General features: G+C 45.4%; 1 protein-coding gene across 2 annotated transcripts in view; it reads left to right on the forward strand.

Moving 5' to 3' along the window:
* The window catches only part of LOC127001126 (tripartite motif-containing protein 5-like), a 185,300-nt gene that overhangs the window by 150,867 nt on the left and 12,747 nt on the right, over window positions 1-21,686 (forward strand). For both annotated transcript variants that reach the window (XM_050865314.1, XM_050865313.1), the window contains one exon: window positions 223-432. In XM_050865314.1, coding sequence (XP_050721271.1) covers window positions 223-432 — 210 coding nt within the window. The remainder of the gene's footprint in view (window positions 1-222; window positions 433-21,686) is intronic.

Here is a 21,686-nt window from a genome sequence, read left to right on the forward strand (position 1 = left end):
TCAGGAGTAACAACAGCAGACAACACAGTGGGGCAGTCTTTGGGCCTTCCCCTTCAGGAGTAACAACAGCAGACAACACACAGTGGGGCAGTCTTTGGGCCTTCCCCTTCAGGAGTAACAACAGCAGACAACACACAGTGGGGCAGTCTTTGGGCCTTCCCCTTCAGGAGTAACAAGGACAAATGTGTGAACTTTTTCCCTAAGCTGGTGTTGTTGTTTCAGTTGATAGTGGCATCTACTGCAGCCCTAGAGACCAGTCAGGCTGTCCAGGCGGCTCTGGAAACTCCTACTGTTACTACAGAGGAGCCCAGGCCCCAGTCAGACCCTGCAGAGCCCAGGCCTCAGTCAGACCCTGCAGAGCCCAGGCCCCAGTCAGACCCAGAGTCCACCATCATGGACAGAGTGAAGCTCATCTTGACACTGAACTTGAAGGTAAGGAAGCCTCAAGGTATCATTTGTTGCAATGAGTTCCTTGAGACAGTGCTGCAGTGCTTATCACCAGAACACAGCACTGTGAAGTTACCTTGACCCCTTCAACGCGAGGATGTGTACACTGCGTCCTTGTGTGCCCCGTACCATATCTTAGGATTTTTTTTTTTTTTTTTTTTTTTTTTTTTGTCCTGTAGTGCCGGTAGGCTGTTCCTTAGGGCCCTGATGGTCGGCCCGAGCCCGTCACGGAACAGGCAATTGTTTATAGCAGCTCCTTTATTATTGGCTTATGCTGCCCCCCAGGAGCTCATTCTTGATTTTACTTGCATTGTACAGCTTCTTCTAGAATCTGGATTGATAGGTGGTCTTCAGGACAGCATGTGGGTAGTTTTAGGCCACTCGGCAGTGACTGAAAAACCCCAGGTGGTTAGTGGCGGATCCGAACCCACATCATGGACAACGTGCCGAATGCAGGGCCAGCACGCTAACCACTCAGCCATTACCTCCCCATACCACTCAGCCACCGCCTCCCCATACTGCGTCCTGGCTTGCTCTAGCCAGCATATGAGTTATTTCTTCCCGGATGTTGTACGATAGTTTTAAGGATGTAGGTCGTATATGACAGTGTCTCATTTATTTGACTTTCAATGTTATTATTGTGTGAGAACGTAAGTGTCTTGCGCGCATTTGTACTTCACATTAACAATCAATTCTAACAGAATTCTAACAGAACACTCATCCCCCCTCCGACTCCTTTATGCCTGTTATTAAGAATCTTCCTAATGATGTCTTCTATGCCCTCTCTGGCCTCAACTCTCAGAAGGCTTATGGACCTGATGGAGTGCCTCCTATTGTCCTTAAAAACTGTGCTTCCGTGCTGACACCCTGCCTGCTCAAACTCTTTCGTCTCTGCCTATCAACATCTACCTTTCCTTCCTGCTGGAAGTATGCCTTCATACAGCCTGTGCCTAAGAAGGGTGACCGTTCCAAGCCCTCAAACTACCGCCCTATAACTTTACTTTCCTGTCTATCTAGAGCTTTTGAATCGATCCTTAACCGGAAGATTCAAAAGCACCTTTCCGCTGCTAACCTTCTATCTGATCACCAGTATGGGTTCCGCAAGGGGCGTTCTACTGGCGATCTTCTTGCTCTCTTAACTGATTCTTGGTCATCCTCTCTTAGCCATTTTGATGAAACTTTCTCTGTTGCGCTAGACATATCGAAAGCCTTCGATAGAGTTTGGGACAAATCTTTGCTTTCTAAACTGCTCTCTATCGGATTCTATCCTTCTCTCTGTTCCTTTATCTCCAGTTTCCTTTCAGGCCGTTCTACCTCTGCTGTGGTAGACGGCCACTGTTCTTCCTCAAAACTTATTGAGAGTGGTGTTCCACAAGGCTCTGTCCTATCACCTGTTATTCATCAATGATCTTCTTTCCATAAAAAACTCTCCTATCCACTCTTACGCTGATGACTCCACTCTGCATTATTCAACTTCTTTCAACAGAAGACCCTCTCAACAGGAATTACATGACTTCAGGCTGGAGGCTGCAGAACGCTTAACCTCAGACTTTATTATCAACCTGGTGTCCTTCGATGCCTCAAAAACCCAATTTATCCACCTATCCACTCAACACAATCTTCCAAACACCTATCCCCTATTCTTCAACAACACTCAGTTGTTACCATCTTCAACACTAAACATCCTCGGTCTATCCTTAACTCGAAATCTTAACTGAAAACTTCACATCTCCTCTCTCACTAAATCAGCTTCCTCAAGGTTGGGCGTTCTGTATCATCTCTGAAATTTCTTCTCCCCCGCACAGTTGCTATCCACATACAGGGGCCTTGTCCGCCCTCGTATGGAGTAAGCATCTCACGTGTGGGGAGGCTCCACTCACACAGCTCTCTTGGACAGAGTGAAGTCTCAGGCTCTTTGTCTCATCAGCTCTCCTCCTTTTACCGATATTTTTCTACCTCTTAATTTCCGCTGCCACGTTGCCTCTCTTTCTATCTTCTGTTGATATTTTTATGCTGACTGCTCTTCTGAACTTGCTAACTGCATGCCTCCCCCCTCCTGAGGCCCCGCTGCACACAACTTTCTACTCATGCTTATCCCTATACTGTCCAAACCCCTTATGCAAGAGTTAACCAGCATCTTCACTCTTTCATCCCTCACGCTGGCAAACTCTGGAACAATCTTCCTTCATCTGTATTTCCTCCTGCCTACGACTTGAACTCTTTCAAGAGAAGGGTATCTGGACACCTCTCCTCCCGAAATTGACCTCTTTCGGCCACCTCTTTGGATTCTTTTTGTGAGCAGTGAGTTGCGGACTTTTTTTTTTGTTATTGTTTACTTTTTTGTGCCCTTGAGGTGTCTCCTTTGTTGTAAAAAAAAGAAAAAAAAGAAAAAAAGAAAAAGAAAATAACAAAAATAATGAGAAAGAAATGATATATGTGTGTGTGTGTGTGTGTGTGTGTGTGTGTGGAGTACAGGCCTACCAGCCTCTTGTAGACTCCTGTGTTCTTATGTTCTTATGTTCCCTCGAGTTGCCAAGTGGCTGGTTAGTGCATTTTCTCACCACCGCGCGGGCTCGCACGGGAGCTGGGGCCTCCCCTCCCTGCCTACCCCTCACATCCATCCCGCTGTCTCTGTTCTCTTCCTTCCTTCCTGCCTCTTCCCTGTGATCTTGCTCTCCATCTTTGTTCATGCTGAGGAGGGTTACAGAAAATGGGTATTTGCCTGGATGGTGGGATGGGGGTGGGGGCAAGAAGGGGGGGAGGGGGGGGTTATGTTCCCATGTGACCTTGGGTCCCATGAGATGGTGGTGAGATAGTGTGCTCGCTCGCTGATTGGCAACTCAAGGGAGGAGGAGTTCCACGCACATATGTGTATGTTGTTTCTCTTCTTATTTTTGACCTCTCTTATCTCCCTCTTTCTCTCTCAGGACATAGGCCGTTTTGTAGTGAAAACATTCCATTTTCTGCCCAGTGAGGGGAAATATGAAAAATGTCAGACTATAGTTTTGCAGAGAGAGAGAGAGAGAGAGAGAGAGAGAGAGAGAGAGAGAGAGAGAGAGAGAGAGAGAGAGAGAGAGAGAGAGAGAGAGAGAGAGAGAGAGAGAGAGAGCAGCCTATTTCCTCTCTCTCTCTCACACACACACACACACACACACACACACACACACACACACACTGATTAAGTGGCTGGAGAACTTCCTAACTAACAGGGAAATGAGGACAATAATCAGGGACAGGGTTTCCAGCTGGTGCCCTGTGATGAGTGGGGTCCCACAAGGTTCAGTGTTGGTGCCAATAATGTTTGCTGTTTATATAAAAGATATGGTGGACGGAGTGACCAGCTATGTGAGTTTGTTTGCAGATGATGCAAAGCTATTGGGACGAGTGAATGATGTGAAGGACTGTGAGGCATTGCAGAGGGACCTGGATAAAATATGGGAGTGGAGTGGTACATGGCAGATGGAGTTCAACCTTGGGAAATGTAAAAAAATAGAGTTTGGTAGGAGCGGTAGATGTGAATATTGTAATGCCGGACGTGTTACTTGGGTTCCGTGTCGCCGTCAGGAGACTCCGTGGGAGGGAGATATGTAAACACTTTGCACAACTTCTGTAGTTTAATATTCTTCTTTAGTAGTACACTTCACTCGGACTCTTCACTTACCACTAGCTTACTATGACTGGGACTGGCCCTCTCTCGCCCTCTTCTCCTATATATATCCAGAACAGTACAGTCTAGAATATTACAGTATATTTCAGATCATACAAGAACATGTAGCAAAAATATATGCGAGTTGGCAACACTTCCCGCCTGGCGCCTGGCCGCGCCCCGTGGGGCGCGGACGGCTCGCCTTGCTCCCCGCCCCTTTGCTCGTTTCTCCGGGAGCCTTCTAGAGGCCTATGGTCGCCGGGGGAAGCTTCCAGCACAACACTATCCCCCCCTCTTAATTGTGATCGTCCCGATCACACACTTAACTATGTACAAACATAAGAGAATTAATCAAAAACATAATAATCGTCGTATCGCTGTGGACGCCTGCGTTGTCTCTGTCTTCTGCTCGGTGCCTCCTGCGCGTCTGTCTCCTGGTGCACCTCGTCGTCGTCCGCTTCTTGGGGTGTCCCTGGAACATCTGCCGAAGCCGGGAGGTTATCTCCCTCGGCTGAAAGGGCCCGGAGGCCTACGTCGTCGTCGACCTCCTCTTGGTCCTGGACGTCCCTTGCGTTTTCGTCGGCTGCTGGGTGTCTGTAGTTGTTCCAGGTGTAGTTTCCCGGACCGTGGTACCTCCATAGGCGGTTGACGTGGACAACTTTCGGCTTGGTCTTTTCCGTTCTCCGGATTCGGTAAGTCACGTCGGAGAGGCGTTCTAGCACAGTGTAAGGGCCTTCCCAGGGGCTCTGTAACTTCGGAGACTGTCCTTTCTTCCTCTGCGGGTTGTAAAGCCAGACTCGGTCTCCTTCCTTGAAGTCAACGTGGCTTGCCCTCATATTGTAACCGCGCTTCATGGCCTCCCCGGAGAACTTCAAGGCACCTCGGACTTGATGGTGCACCTCTTCCAGCCGTTCCTCTAGTTGACGGGCAAAACTGGAGGCGTCCCTTGGAAGGCTTTCCCCAGGAGGCCTTCCTGTCAGTAGGTCCACCGGCAATCGCAGCTCACGTCCAAACATCAGCTTTGCCGGTGAATACCCCGTAGTCTCGTGGGCGGCAGACCTGTAGGCCATGAGAAGCGCAGGCAGCTTCTGATCCCATGAAGACTGATCATTGTTGCACTGCTTGGCCAACTCCTGGCCCAACGTCCAATTAAACCTCTCCACCATTCCATCTGACTGTGGGTGCAGAGTGGTGGTCCTGGTCTTCTTGATACCCAGAAGCTTGCAGCACTCAGCAAGGACTGTTGACTCAAAATTCCTTCCCTGGTCGGAATGGAGCTCGTTAGGCACACCGAAGCGACAGAAGAACTCCTCCACCAAAACCTTGGCGATGGTAGTGGCTTCCTGGTCAGGGATGGCGTAGGCTTCCGGCCACTTGGTGAAGTAATCCATTGTGACACAGATGTACCTATTTCCGTTCGTCGTCAGAGGCAAGGGTCCTGCTATATCCACTGCCACCCGTTCCATGGGGGCTCCAACCTGGTATAGTTGCAGTGGGGCACGGTGACGCTTCTTGGGGCCCTTCTTTGCACAGCACCCCTCACACGCGTGACACCATTCTTCCACGTCCTTCCTCATGCCAACCCAGTAGAACCTTTGGCGCAGGCGACTCAGTGTCTTCTTTACCCCTAGGTGTCCACTGGTGATGCTGTCGTGCATTTCTTTCAAGACGCCTTCCCGGGACTTCACAGGTAACACCGTGGACCAGTAGTGGTCAAGACCATCATGAGAGACCCAGCGTCGCTGCAACACCCCGTCGTCTATCCGAAGAGTGTCCCACTGAGTCCAGTAATTCTTGGTGGTAGGGCTTTCTCTCGAGATTACTTCCCACCCAGGTCGCGTTGACGACTGACTCAGCCACTCCATAATTGGTCTCAGATCTCGGTCCTCCCGCTGCAGTTTTCCCAAGTCTTCCTATGGCACCTCCGCTGTCTGTTCCACTGTAGTGCGGCGGCACATATTCTGGACGCTTTCCCTCTGGAGGCAATGTTGACACTCCGGTAGGCATGGGCGCTGGCTCAAGCTGTCCGCGTTACCGTGTGTTAGTCCAGATCGGTGCACAATAGTGTAGTGATGCTGCTCTAGTTTACCTATCCAGCGAGCAAGCTGGCCCTCAGGGTTTTTCAGTGACTTCAGCCACCGCAATGCAGCGTGATCCGTGCGGATGGTGAAAGTTGCACCGTGCAGATAAGCATGGAAAAAGTCAAGGCTCTTGACTACTGCCAGGAGTTCTTTCCGGGTCACGCAATAGTTTTTCTCGGCTGGGGTGAGCTTCTTGCTGAAGTAGGCCACAACCCGTTCCATGTCGGCACATGCCTGAGATAGCACTCCACCAATCCCCTCGTCACTGGCATCACAATCCAGTATAAAAGGCTTAGAGAGGTCTGGGTAGGTGAGTACGGGCGAGCTGATGAGGGCCTCCTTGAGCTTCTCAAAGGCAACCTGAGTTTCCGCTGTCCACTCAAACTTGTCCCCCTTCTTCGTCAGGAGGTGCAGTGGTGCAGCAATCGTAGCGAAGCCTTTCACAAACCTGCGGTAGTATGAGCACAACCCGAGGAAGCTCCGCAGCTCCTTCACGTTGGTGGGTGTCGGCCAGTCCCTTACCGCAGCCACCTTCTCAGGATCAGTGCGTACTCCAGCCTCGCTCACGATGTGTCCCAAGTATTGGACCTCCTTTTGGAACAGACAGCATTTCTTCGGGCTGAGCTTAAGGTGTGCAGCTCTAAACCGGGCGAAAACCTCTGATAGCCTTTCCATCTCCTGCTCGAAGGTCTGGCCAAAGACAATCACGTCGTCGAGGTAGATGAGTGCCGTCTTCCAGTGAAGTCCCTCCAGCACCCTCTCCATCAGCCGCTCAAACGTGGCCGGCGCGTTGCACAGGCCAAAGGGCATGACCTTAAACTGCCACAGGCCTTGACCGTAGGAGAAGGCTATTTTCTCTTTGTCCTGTTCCGCCATTTTGACTTGGTGATACCCAGACTTCATATCCAGTGTTGAAAACCACTTGGAGCCCACCAAGGCGTCGAGCGTGTCGTCGATCCGTGGGAGTGGGTATGAATCCTTGATGGTGAGATCGTTGAGGGCTCGGTAGTCCACGCAGCACCTGAGGGAACCGTCCTTTTTCCTGACGAGCACTACAGCAGACGCCCACGGGCTGTTGGACCGCTCGATTAACCCTTGTTGCCGGAGATCATTCATTACCTCATCCATCTCCTTGCGACGGGCTGGTGCCATCCTTCGAGGAGCTTGCTTCACTGGGCGGTGGCTACCTGTGTCGATGTGGTGCTCTACCAGGTCCGTACACCCCAAGTCCAGGTCTCCTGTGGAAAACACATCTGCATTTCTCACGAGAAGCTCCCTGAGCTGTTCCACTTGGGGTTCCTCTAGACACTTGGAGCTCCTGTCAAACAGGTCGCGCAGGTAGTCAGGCAGCTCCTCCTGGGGCTTCGTCAGGGTTCTCCTGCAGACACAGGTTCTTGGTTTCTGGTCGATCTCTTGGCACAACCCCACCATGGTCCCTTGTTTTATTTTCTTTGGGCTGAAGGAGACATTGGCCACGACGACAGGCACTTCCGCTGCAGCAGGGTCTACCAAAGTATTGCCTACAATCACCCCGTTTTCTACCGGGCATCGACTTCCACTCTCTACCACACAGGCTAGCCGGGGGGGCACCCGTAATTTGACAGGGTAACAGCATCTCCGACCTCGGAGGAATAATGGTGGTGCGCTTGACCGTCACTGGCAGGTCTTCCTTGTTCACAGTCGTCAGTGGCACCCTCCTTCCTCTTACAGTCAGCTGCTTAGCGCGGAAGTCCAGCTCGCACCTGTGGGAGACAAGATAATCCATACCTAGGATGCAGGGGTCATCCATGTCGGCCACGTACACAGAGAGGAACTCTTCCTTTCCTCCGAGCTCAAACTTCACGTCCACTGGGCCTCTGAGCTCTGCGTAGTGTCCTGTGACTCCGCACAGTCGATGCGGCGTCTTAGGAAGCCGACGATGACTCACCACGTCAGGCCGCACCAATGTGCGTTCCGAGCCTGTGTCGACGACCACAGGCCACAACACTCCGTCAACCTTGCCCTCCACTTGGCAGCTTGTCATGGTGGTTCTCCTGCACACTGATATCTTCGGGGCATGTACAGGACAGACTGGTCGTTGCCCCGTGAACCAGTCCTTCTTAGTTTCCTGAGTGGTGGTCCCTCGTTGGGGCACATTTTTCCAACACTCATTCTTCCAGTGCCCTTTTCTCCACAGGTCCAGCACTTGGGTCCTTCCCTGGGCTTCTTAGCGGCACCTTCATATTCCTTCTTCCTCTTATAGCATTCGTTCTCCTTGTGCCCAACCTTCTCGCAGTACCAGCACGTTCCTTGGAACCTGTCTGTGTCGCTGACAGCGCCCTTTCGTGCCCTAAAGCCAGAAGTCGAGTCGTCCCTGAAGCTTGACAAGCTAGACCTAACAAAGGACTCAAACTCCATGGCACGTGCCAGAGCTTCCTGCATTGATATTGGCTTAGCTTGGTTCACTTGTATCTTCAGCTGAGGGCTGTCCAGGGCATCGATGAATTGATCACGCAGCAAAACCGTCAGCAGGTCAGGGGTGGCACCTGGGTATGCCTTGTGCGCCATGCTCTCAAGGTCCTGAGCGAGTTCCTGAAGAGACTCGCCGCGCCTCCTGTTGCGGGTTCTGAACCTAACCCTGAAGAGCTCGTTCTGGTGCTTGGTCCCATATCGTTGCTCCAGCGCCTGTGCCAGCCCGCTGTAGCTGCCCTTTGTCGCATTGTCGAGCTGAGCAAGGACCTCCAGCGCCGCCCCTTTCAGGCTAGTGGCCAGCTGTACCGCGCACTCTTGGTCATCCCATCCGTTCCGAGCTGCCAACAGCTCAAACTCTGAGCGGTAAGCCTCCCAGGAGACCTTGCCATCAAACTCCTGAGGCTTCTTTCTAACAGGCGAACCCAGCAGACCCATGGGGCTGGCGGAACTTCTTGCGGGGATAAACTCAGGCGAAACAGGGCTCAAACTACCCGGGACTTGCGTAGGAGAAGCATCTTGGGTACAACTAGCCCCTGCAGGCATTGGCTGTCCGTTTCCAGCCAAGCAGTCTTCAAGGGCCTTCACTCTGTCACTTACTTCTAGTATTTCTTTGTGTGTCGTCTCCCGTACCACCTCCATCTCTTGTTGAAGATTTGTGTGTTCTTTCTCCACTTCTATCAGGCGTTGTCCCAAGTTCGTGGTCACATCAGTCATTTCTCTTCGCACTGATTCACTTCCATCTTGTACTGCTTTTAGCTGTAGCTGTAATCCCGTAAAGCGATCTTCTAGCTGTTCTTTGAGTTCTTGGAGTGTTCCTTCTTGTTGTTGCTGTGCTCTTTCTTGTTGTTGCTGTGCTCTTTCTTGTTGTTCTTTGAGTTCTTGGAGTGTTCTTTCTTGTTGTTCTTTGAGTTCTTGGTGTGCTTTTTCTTGTTGTTCTTTGAGTTCCTGGAGTGCTCTTTCTTGTTGTTGCTGTGCTCTTTCTTGTTGTTGCTGTGCTCTTTCTTGTTTCTCCCCCTGTAGTCTCAAGGCTTCCAAAAGTTCAGTCAACATGTCGTCCCTCTGGGCAGCTTGGGAACGAGTCTCCATGGCGAAAAACAAATGCCTACACTCCTGACACCAGTGTAATGCCGGACGTGTTACTTGGGTTCCGTGTCGCCGTCAGGAGACTCCGTGGGAGGGAGATATGTAAACACTTTGCACAACTTCTGTAGTTTAATATTCTTCTTTAGTAGTACACTTCACTCGGACTCTTCACTTACCACTAGCTTACTATGACTGGGACTGGCCCTCTCTCGCCCTCTTCTCCTATATATATCCAGAACAGTACAGTCTAGAATATTACAGTATATTTCAGATCATACAAGAACATGTAGCAAAAATATATGCGAGTTGGCAACACTTCCCGCCTGGCGCCTGGCCGCGCCCCGTGGGGCGCGGACGGCTCGCCTTGCTCCCCGCCCCTTTGCTCGTTTCTCCGGGAGCCTTCTAGAGGCCTATGGTCGCCGGGGGAAGCTTCCGGCACAACAATATGATTATGAGATGGGAAGTGAGATAATATGCAGATGAATGGAAGAAAAAGATTTGGGAGTGACTGTGTCAGAGAACATGTCACCGGACAAACACATCAACAGGATAACGGGACAAACTATGAATTTGCTGAGGAACATAAGGATGGCATTTGTGTATTTGTACGAGGAGATGATGAAGAAAATAATACTTACAATGATAAGGCCAAGATTGGAGTATGCATCAGTGGTCTGATCTCCTCACAAAAAGAAGAACATATGAAAGCTTGAAAGAGTGCAGAGAGTGGCAACTAAGATGGTACCAGAACTTAGGGATCAGACTTATGAGGGGAGACTCAATAGCATGGGGCTCATAACCCTGGAGAGAAGACGAGAGAAAGGAGACCTGATAGCAGTGTACAGGGTGAGGGGGTGGAGCATTTGGACAGATGGACCTGTGTGTGTGGAACGAGAGGACATGGAAAGAAGTTGAGGGCGACCATGTGTAGGCGAGATGTGAAAAAGTTTAGCTTCCCTAACAGAAGCATTGAGCAATGGAATAAGCTGGAGGAGGAGGTGGTTTGTGCAAGAAACATTCATGATTTTAAGGAAAAATTGGATAAGAGAGGATATGGAGACGGAACAGCTTGAGCGTAGCTCTTTTCCCGTATGTCACAACTGGGTAAATACAATTAGGTAAATACATGTTACTCACCTCCAGACCTCCAGGAGAATGTCCTTTCAGCCTTTTACTCCATGAAATCTGTGCCTATTGCCAGTGAATCAGTGGGATATTTTCCATGATCTTACGTCTGTGTCCCTTCCTTCCCTCTCCTCCACTTTCTTCCACAAATCTATTTCTTTATCACAACTAATATAAAGAAATACAATTCAGCAGATATACGTCAATGACTCATAACACAAATTTCTCTGTATATATATTCACATACATCTCATAATTAACAATTAGTTTATGTTTCTTTATGTGCACCATTTAATTTTGCATATTTTTTATATATAATACATGGTGATTATGTTGAGTTTATGGCTTAAAACTTATGATATTCAGGTGACGTTCAAAATATTTGGCGACGCGTTCAGCCTGGATACGGGGCGGGGCGCTGTTTTCACACGGCCTTAATGAAAAGATTATAACTTGTCACTGTATAATTGTTGTGTTTTCCTCACCAGAACACAGCACTGTAAAGTTACCTTGTCACTGTATAATTGTTGTGTTTGCCTCACCAGAACACAGCACTGTAAAGTTACCTTAACTTGTCACAGTATAATTGTTGTGTTTGCCTCACCAGAACACAGCACTGTAAAGTTACCTTGTCACTGTATAATTGCTGTGTTCACCTCACCAGAACACAGCACTGTTAAGTTACCTTAACTTGTCACAGTATAATTGTTGTGTTTGCCTCACCAGAACACAGCACTGTAAAGTTACCTTAACTTGTCACAGTATAATTGTTGTGTTCACCTCACCAGAACACAGCACTGTTAAGTTACCTTAACTTGTCACTGTACAGTCGCGAGCAAGAGTGATGTTGCACCTTACGTGGATTTTCGTTCACGAACTAGAATATGGCAAGCTTTCAAATTCATTACAAATCTTATGTTGAGGCACTTCCTATCACTGTTACTGCTCATTATTATTCCAAATCAACTTATATACACTTTAAAAAGAGAAACAACCATCAAATCACGTCGTTTTACAAGTAAAGGACGAAACATTTTGACAAGCAGAATATCGTTCACTTGGAAACTAGACAACAGAAGTTCTTAGTTATTTAGAGATTAAAAGTATATAATGAATATTTTCCAAGGTTATACTCAAATCATGAGAACACTGTAATTAAAATAAAATCACTTATTTTTTGCGTCATTTTCATAATTCTAAAAACGATGGAATAACATGCATTCACAAACGCTCGCTTGACAGTGACTGGGTGCTGAATGCACACGACGCCATCTTGTACACGGCACCATGGCGTGTCACCGCAGGAGGGAGACTACCGTCAAACCATTATTAATTTTGCTAATGCTAATATAAAGACCAAAGACATAGCCAGGATGTTGAATGTCAACCGAAGAACAATTCAGCGGTGGAAGAAGAGGCACGAAGAGACAAACAGCCTGGAAAATAGGAGAAGACCTGGAGGTCCTCGTCACACCACTGGGGAGGAAGACGACCTCATTATCAACGAAGCCACAGAAAATCCTCTCACCACGGCAGTCAGGGTAAAGGCAAACATGGAGGTCAACGTAGGAGTCAACACGGTGAGGAAGAGACTCCATGAAGCTGGCCTGCATCATCGGACGCCCGCCACCAAGCCTTTCCTTACGGACACCAACAGGGAGGAGCGCCTAGGCTTCGCGCTCGAATATTTCCGGGCAGTGGCAACGTGATGAGAAAACTTTTGCCTCTGACGACCACGGGAGGCTACATTGCTGGCGTCGTGACAACACTAGGTGAGAATAAGAAGTAAATTCAACCGTGAACTGGTATAAAGTCGCCACTATAAGGTCGCAGAAAAAAAAGTAAATGGCTGTAGTTTTCAGAAGTTATTAATTATAGTAATTTCCAGAGCCATGGATAACATAGTCCAACTCTTCCCCTTTACATACGTATCTAATACTTAACTATAAACACTGTTATAATGCCAGCAAACCTTAAAACACTACACTAAATTAGTAATTTTTTCCTCACGCGTGAAACCTCTGCCCTCCCCTCCCCCCCACGGACCCCTTACTACACCCCCCCCCCCCCCCTGCTGTGGGATAGCAGATGGGTGCGGTGCACACACACGCACACACAACTCGCCAGCTGGGCTGTTGTTGTGGCCTGAAGACTTACTAAAGGGTGCCGTGTCGTCATTTACTGTTTTTGTATGGCGCTAACCGGTAATTCATGGTGGCGACTCAATATTTATCTAAATTAATTTTCTCAGAATTTGGCAACTGACCGGTATAACTTTTGGTTATTAGTTTATGCCCTTCCTGATGCATTTCATAACTAAGCTCCATAAATTCTTGCGATTTCAACATGCCAAAGATAATTGTAAAAAAAAAAAAAAAAGTTCAAAGTTGCCATAATCACAAAAGTAGTGAGTTTCATCATATCTGGCATATTCTATGTTTTAGACGCCAAAGGAAGTCGGCAAACCCACAAAATCTCATCATACGTGGATTTCCAGGGTAGCTGGTGGCTCCATAGTATTATCAGTACTGCCAGTGGTGGGCACCGATCACTTTTTTACTGTTCCGATCCACGATCATCTGATCAGTTTGGGCAACTGATCCAATTCCGATCATCCGATCTTTTTAAGTACTGCTGTTCCGATCACCATTCCGATCATCCGATCATCAAAACTTATAATAATTACTTATTTTTTTAAATAATAATTACAAGAAACACCTATTTTCGGCGTTCTTTAAGTAATAATTTCAAATAAGTAATAATTTCATTATTTGCTTATAAATATCTTTATTTTCCTCTTTTTTTTTGGTATACAGGACATGATAAAGAAAAGAGTGATCTTAACTTCTTATTTTAGGCATTTATTTAAGTCTATTCTTTTTATTCAATTTCTGAAAGTATGAAAAAGGAATTATGTTCGCTATTTTAACTTTTGTTTGAAGTTTATTTAGACTTTTGACAAACATTTTTCAATTTTTTAATATTTTATCATCGATATCTAGTAAATATTTTTACAATTCTATAAAAAACGAGCGATAGTGATCATTAATCTCCTATCCTTCCTGATTAAATAGCTCTCTGAATAAAAGCTATTGGTCCATAAATAAATTAGCTACAAGAAGAACATAAGCAATAAGGTTTTGATTTTAAGTGAGCCGGTGTTGTGTCATCTGCCATCCACGTATCCAAAGACATCCCATCCTGATCTGCGCATGCGCGGAACTCGATGTTTACAAACACAGTATTGATATCGTAGTTTGTCCAGGCAAGATGGCGGCAAGACAGCATGGCAGCTTTTATGGGAAAATGGCTAGATTCAAGAATGACATGGACCCCATAATTCGGATAGCCTACCATTAAATGGAGAGAATCCGACAAACATGACCATCAATCAGAACAGAGTGTAGGTTATCTCATTTATTACATATACTGACATACAAGGGGTGTAGGTTATCTCATTTATTACATATACGGACATACAAGGGGTGTAGGTTATCTCATTTATCACATATACCGACATACAAGGCATTCAGGTTATCTCATTTATCACATATACTGACTTATAAGGGGTTTAGGTTATTTCATTTATCACATTTACTGACAAACAAGGGGTGTAGGTTACCTCATTGATCACATTTACCGACATACAAGGCATTCAGGTTATCTCATTTATCACATTTACCGACGTACAAGGGGTGTAGGTTACCTCATTGATCACATTTACCGACATACAAGGGGTGTAGGTTATCTCATTTCTCACATTTACCGACATACAAGGGGTGTAGGTTATCTCATTTCTCACATTTACCGACGTACAAGGGGTGTAGGTTACCTCATTGATCACATTTACCGACATACAAGGGGTGTAGGTTATCTCATTTCTCACATTTACCGACGTACAAGGGGTGTAGGTTACCTCATTGATCACATTTACCGACATACAAGGGGTGTAGGTTATCTCATTTATCACATTTACCGACGTACAAGGGGTGTAGGTTACCTCATTGATCACATTTACCGACATACAAGGGGTGTAGGTTATCTCATTTATCACATTTACCGACATACAAGGGGTGTAGGTTACCTCATTGATCACATTTACTGACATACAAGGGGTGTAGGTTATCTCATTTCTCACATTTACCGACGTACAAGGGGTGTAGGTTATATCATTTCTCACATTTACCGACATACAAGGGGTGTAGGTTATCTCATTTCTCACATTTACCGACATACAAGGGGTGTAGGTTATCTCATTTCTCACATTTACCGACGTACAAGGGGTGTAGGTTACCTCATTGATCACATTTACCGACATACAAGGGGTGTAGGTTATCTCATTGATCACATTTACCGACATACAAGGGGTGTAGGTTATCTCATTTATCACATTTACTCATATACAAGGAGTGTAGGTTATCTCATTTATCACATATAGCGACATACAAGGGGTGCAGGCTATCTCATTTATCACATTTACCGACATACAAAGGGAGCAGGTTATCTCATTTATCACATTTACCGACATATCTCATTTACCTCATTTACTGACATACAAAGGGTGCAGGAAGAAACTTTCATATTTCAAGCAATTTTCAAATTCAAAACATACAACATTTACTTTTAAAAAGATAAAAAAACAAACCCAGGTGGGACATATCGCGATAGGCAGACGACAAAGACACAGTACCGTGTCGCAATGGACATGTTTCCGGTTCTGGGAAGAGCCTTGAAATGCATTGTGCCACGTACCAATGATAACGTAGTGCACATATTACGTCCTATAAATCGCTAGTTGACTGGATATTGGAGAGATATCTCAAATTCTTCTCTCACGGGGATAAGCCACCATTAGCTTGTGACGTCATCAGGCTGAAGCGGAGTACAGCAGACAACAGTACCAGTGTTGTGTCCATTGTTTTTTTATCAGCTATGGCCACTTCAGCTTCAAACTGCACTCAATAGGTATGTTATAGATGCTTACAGAACACCTTAAGAGTGTTGGAAATATGTTATATTATTAAAATGGGAGTGAAATCAACCGATTCGCCTCTGCTCTGCAGAAAATAGTTGAGTTCACGATTAAAAGTTAGTCCGAAGGGGAACTATAGAGAATAATCAAGGCTGAATTTATATTAGTATTATGGAAACTTACCAAGCCTAACATAGAGAAAACAATGGCTCTGGAACGTCAGAGAGAGAGAATCAACGTCTGAATATGAATAAGAAGAGAACGAATGCAGACCAATATTTTATAATCAGAGGACGTGACAGTAGAGAGAATAGTTGAGTTGACAATGAAAAGTTAGTCCGAGGGGAAACTAAAGAAAATTACTGCAGGATTCACTAGCACAGACAGAAATATCTTACGTGGAGTACTTTTGTCCAAATATATATACTCTTGCACATTAACACGAATCACCAACGACTGCGGGTTATGTCTTCAGGCATTGCTAGACACTAGAAACATACACCACAACATGAAATCTCGGAGTAACACAAAGTTGGCGGCCTGCTGACTGCATCATGACGTCACGACCAATCAGCACCCGTTTCCAGGTCACGTGATTTTTCCTCAACTTTAATCCATATTTTATACCACATTTACTATTTTACATGAAGAAAAAATAGTACCATAGCTGAATTTAGGGCCTATTTTATCCATGCAGACAGAATTTGAAATAAATATGTTTACCGGAAACATGTCCATTCATCCACCCTTTGTTTGTAAACAAATCCCACGCATGCACAGATTGGATGGGATGCCTTAGGATACGTGGATGGCATATGACACCACACCGGGTAGGACACGTAGCAATGGGTTTAACCCTATACGTTCCGACCCCTTGAGATTTTTCGCGCTCGTATAGCCAGCATCGTATTGATTTTTCTGAACAACAATAACGCTCGTGAACACTAAGTACTGGAACCTAATCAATGGTGTAAAGCAATAGTGAATAATGAGTGAAAAGAAACTCTCAAGAAATAAAATCCTTTTCTCCCTCTTCCTCCTATTCTTCCTTCTTTTCTTCTTCTTCCTCCTCTTCCTATTCTTCCTTCTTTTCTTCTTCTTCTTCCTCTTCTTCCTTCTTTTCTTCCTCCTCTTCTTTCTCCTTTTCTTCTTCCTCCTCTTCCTCTTCTTTCTCCTTTTATTCTTCCTCTTCCTCTTCTTCCTCCTCTTCCTCCTTTTCCTTTTCTCGCTAGCTTCTCGCCTCTTTTTCTTCCTCTTCCTTTTCTTCTGCCTCTTCCTCTTCTTCTTCATCTTCCTCCTCTTCCTGTTCTTCCTCCTCCTCCTCTTCTTCCTCTATTTCCTCCTCTTCTTCCTCTTACTCTTCTTCCTGCTCTTCCTCCTTTCCTTCCTCCTCTTCTTCCTCCTTTTCCTCTTCTTCCTCCTCTTCCTCTTCTTTCTCCTTTTCCCTCTTCCCTCTTTTCCCCCTCCTCTTCCTCTTCTTCTTTTTCCTTTTCCTCTTCCTCTGCTTCCTACTTTTCCTCCTCTTCCTAGCTTCTCGTCCTACTCTTCTTCCTCATTCTTCCTCTCACTCTTCCTTTTCTTCTTCCTTCTCATCTTCTTCCTTTTTCTTGATTTTGCTCTTCTTCTTCCTCCTCTTCCTCTTTCTCTTCTTCCTCCTCTCCCACCTCTTCCTCTATTTCCTCCTCTTCTTCCTCTTCCTCTTCTTCATCCTCTTCCTCCTTTTCTTCCTCTTCTTCCTACTCTTCCTAGTCTTCCTCTTCTTCCTTCTTCCTCTTCTTCCTCCGTCTTGTCCCCTTCCCTCTTTTCCTCCTCTTCTTCCTCTTCTTCCTCTTCTTCTATACTTTTCCACCTCTTCCTAGCTTCTCGTCCTCTTCTTCTTCCTCTTCTAGCTTCTTCCTCCTTTTCCTCCCCTACCTCTTCTTCTTCCTCTTCCTTTTCTTCTTCCTCTTTTTCCTCCTCTTCTGCATCTTCCTCTCCTTCCTCTTCTTCTTCCTCCTCTCCCTCCTCTTCCTCTATTTCCTCCTCTTCTTCCTCTTCCTCTTCTTCCTCCTTTTTGGTGATGATGGTGATGGTGGTGATGATGATGGTGGTGATGATGGTGATGATGGTGATGATGGTGGTGATGATGATGGTGGTGATGATGATGGTGATGATGGTGGTGATGATGATGGTGGTGATGATGATGGTGGTGATGATGGTGGTGGTGATGATGGTGGTGATGATGGTGGTGATGATGATGGTGGTGATGGTGATGGTGGTGATGATGATGGTGGTGATGGTGATGATGGTGATGGTGGTGATGATGATGATGGTGGTGATGATGATGGTGATGATGATGGTGATGATGATGATGATGATGATGGTGGTGATGATGGTGGTGATGATGATGGTGGTGATGATGATGGTGATGATGATGGTGATGATGGTGATGGTGGTGATGATTATGGTGGTGATGATGGTGGTGGTGATGATGGTGGTGGTGATGATGATGGTGGTGATGATGATGGTGGTGATGATGATGGTGGTGATGATGGTGGTGATGATTATGGTGGTGATGATGGTGGTGGTGATGATGGTGGTGGTGATGATGATGGTGGTGATGATGATGGTGATGATGATGATGGTGATGATGGTGGTGATGATGATGGTGATGATGGTGGTGATGATGGTGGTGATGATGATGGTGGTGATGATGATGGTGATGATGATGATGGTGATGATGGTGATGGTGGTGATGATGATGGTGGTGATGATGATGGTGGTGATGATGATGGTGGTCGTGATGGTGGCGTTGATGATAAGTGTCAGAGAGAGAGAGAGAGGCCATTGATAGCTTGCCCTTTTTAACCTAGCTCCCCTCTCTAACATTTTTAATAGTATTTTTTTTATTACGATAAATTTCGCTTTCCTATTCGTCTTGATATCCCAAAATAATCTCTCTCTCTCTCTCTCTCTCTCTCTCTCTCTCTCTCTCTCTCTCTCTCTCTCTCTCAATGCATCCAGGTCCCCCCCAAAATAAACCATACGAGGCCAGTGATTTATAGAAAGTAATTTTTTTTTTTTGCCGATAAGAGTATATTTGCTTATATTGAAAGGAACTGAATATGAATGACATGAATATTTCGCATATATATATATATATATATATATATATATATATATATATATATATATATATATATATATATATATATATATATATATATATATATATATATATATATATATATATATATATATATATATATATATATATATATATATATATATATATATATATATATATATATATATATATATATATATATATATATATAGAGAGAGAGAGAGAGAGAGAGAGAGAGAGAGAGAGAGAGAGAGAGAGAGAGAGAGAGAGAGAGAGAGAGAGAGAGAGACGAATCAAGACGAATAGGAACGCGAAATTTAGCGAAATGAAAAATACTATGAAAGATGGAAGAGAGGAGCTAGGAGCTAGGTTCAAACGGTCAAATAGCCTCTCTCTCTCTCTCTCTCTCTCTCTCTCTCTCTCTCTCTCTCTCTCTCTCTGTCTGACACAAATATCTTCAACTCAGAAGTCTATTTTGTGCTGATTTTCCTGCCTCCATCACCACAACCATCATCACTACCATCAGGGGTTGGATCACTTTGCGTTGCGGGACTAGTATCTTTGTTTGTTTTTTCAAGCCTCCATCCGTAAGGGAGTTGCAAGGTTAGCGCAGGCTCGCTAAGATTGCAATTCATTGGCTCTGACCAGGTCGCCAATGACTGTGGCTTACATCCATACTCTAGAGTGATAGAAGTTGGTGTGTGTGTGTGTGTGTGTGTGTGTGTGTGTGTGTGTGTGTTAGTCAGGGGTTGGATCACTTTTACGTCGCGAGACGAGTATCTTGTGTGTGTGTGTGTGTGTGTGTGTGTGTGTGTGTGTGTTAGTCAGGGGTGGATCACTTTTACGTCGCGAGACGAGTATCTTTAGTGTGTGTGTGTGTGTGTGTTAGGGGTGGATCACTTTTACGTCGCGAGACGAGTATCTTGGGCTCGGCCACTAAGAAATGCATAACTGGTAACTTTGTCGGCAAGGCAGGCGGGAGAGAGGGAGAGATTCATGAAAACGGCAGAAAACATTAGTTGCCTAAGCTCCCAAACATTCCTCGATTAATTCAATGAGACGATGAAGAAGTATGTCGGATCCTTCAGCATTTAGATGAAATCCATCACTCCACAAGTCCTCATTTTCTATTACCATTCCATTGAAACTGAATTTAGAGTCCGGCAGCCTCCTGAGACACCTGTTGACTGCATTTTTACCGTCTTGTACCTTCTTGGTGTTATACCCGCGGCTGTAGGCGGGGTTCAATGCTTATGATGTGGCATGCACCTCCAGTGAGTTCTTCAACCGTTAGGGCAAGCTCTGCAATTTCTCTTCCAAGCTCACTGGGTATTGTGTTCTCATTAATATCATTCCCGCCTAACAGCAAAAGCGTGAACTCGGGTTGGTAGTCAATAAATTCTTCCCAGACAGGGCGTTGCATGATGTTACTGACTTTAGCCCCAGGTGAACCATACTTAGCAAGCTCGAACCACGGCATCTTCATCGGTGAGTCAAACCTAAGCCTAGAAACGTAGCTGTGTCCCAAGATGGCTACCTTTCTCATCTCCCTGCAACTCAAGTCACCTGTGCTAGTGCTACCCTCCATGACTCCCGATAATAAAAAAAAGCTAATCAGCAGATAGAATTCGGGGTGCCCCGCCAAAACTCTATTTGCCGAAACTATTTCTAATAATGTCTGCTAAGAAACACAAGAACTATAGCTAACGGTGCGCAACACAATAATGTTGCCAGGCTCGGACTGTAGACTTGCTGTCTTTTTTTCTGCTGGGTCACACAACCGCTCAGCGCACTGCCAAACAAAACTGCAACAAGCACTGCCAAACAAAATAGAAAATATATATATATATATATATATATATAGATAGATATATATATATATATATATATATATATATATATATATATATATATATATATATATATATATATATATATATATATATACATATATATATATATATATATATATATATATATATATATATATATATATATATATATATATATATATATATATATATATATATATATATATATATATATATATATATATATATATTTTTTTACATAAAAGGAGACAGCACAAGGGCACAAAAAGTAAACATTAATAAAAAAGCCTGCTACTGCTGCTCCTAAAAGAATCCAAAGAGGTGGCCGAAATATAAGTCATTTTCGGGAGGAGAGGTGTCCAGATACCCTCTTGAAAGAGTTAAAGTCGTAGGCAGGAGGAAATATAGATAAAGGAAGATTGTTTCAGAGTTTACCAGCGTGAGGGATGAAAGAGTGAAGATGCTGGTTAACTCTTGCATAAGGGGTTTGGACAGTACAGGGATGAGCTTGAGTAGAAAGTCGTGTGCAGCGGGGCTGCGGGAGGGGGAGGCATGCAGTTAGCAAGTTCAGAAGAGCAGTCAGCGTGGAAATATCGATAGAAGATAGAAAAAAAGGCAACATCGCGACGGAATTTAAGAGGTAGAAGACTATCAGTAGGAGGAGGAGAGCTGATGAGACGAAGAGCCTTTGCCCACTCTGTCCAGAAGAGCTGTGAGGAGCCCCCTACACATGAGATGCATACTCCATACGAGGGCGGACAAGGCCCCTATATATGGACAGCAACTGTGCAGGGGAGAAGAACTGGCGGAGACGGTACAGAACGCCCAGCCTCGAGGAAGCTGATTTAGTAAGAGATGAGATATGAAGTTTCCAGTTGAGATTTTGAGTTAAGGATAGACCGAGGATGTTTAGTGTTGAGGAAGGTGATAGCTGGGTGTTGTC

The sequence above is a fragment of the Eriocheir sinensis genome, chromosome 20, assembly GCF_024679095.1.
Source record: "Eriocheir sinensis breed Jianghai 21 chromosome 20, ASM2467909v1, whole genome shotgun sequence".
NCBI lineage: Eukaryota > Metazoa > Arthropoda > Malacostraca > Decapoda > Varunidae > Eriocheir > Eriocheir sinensis.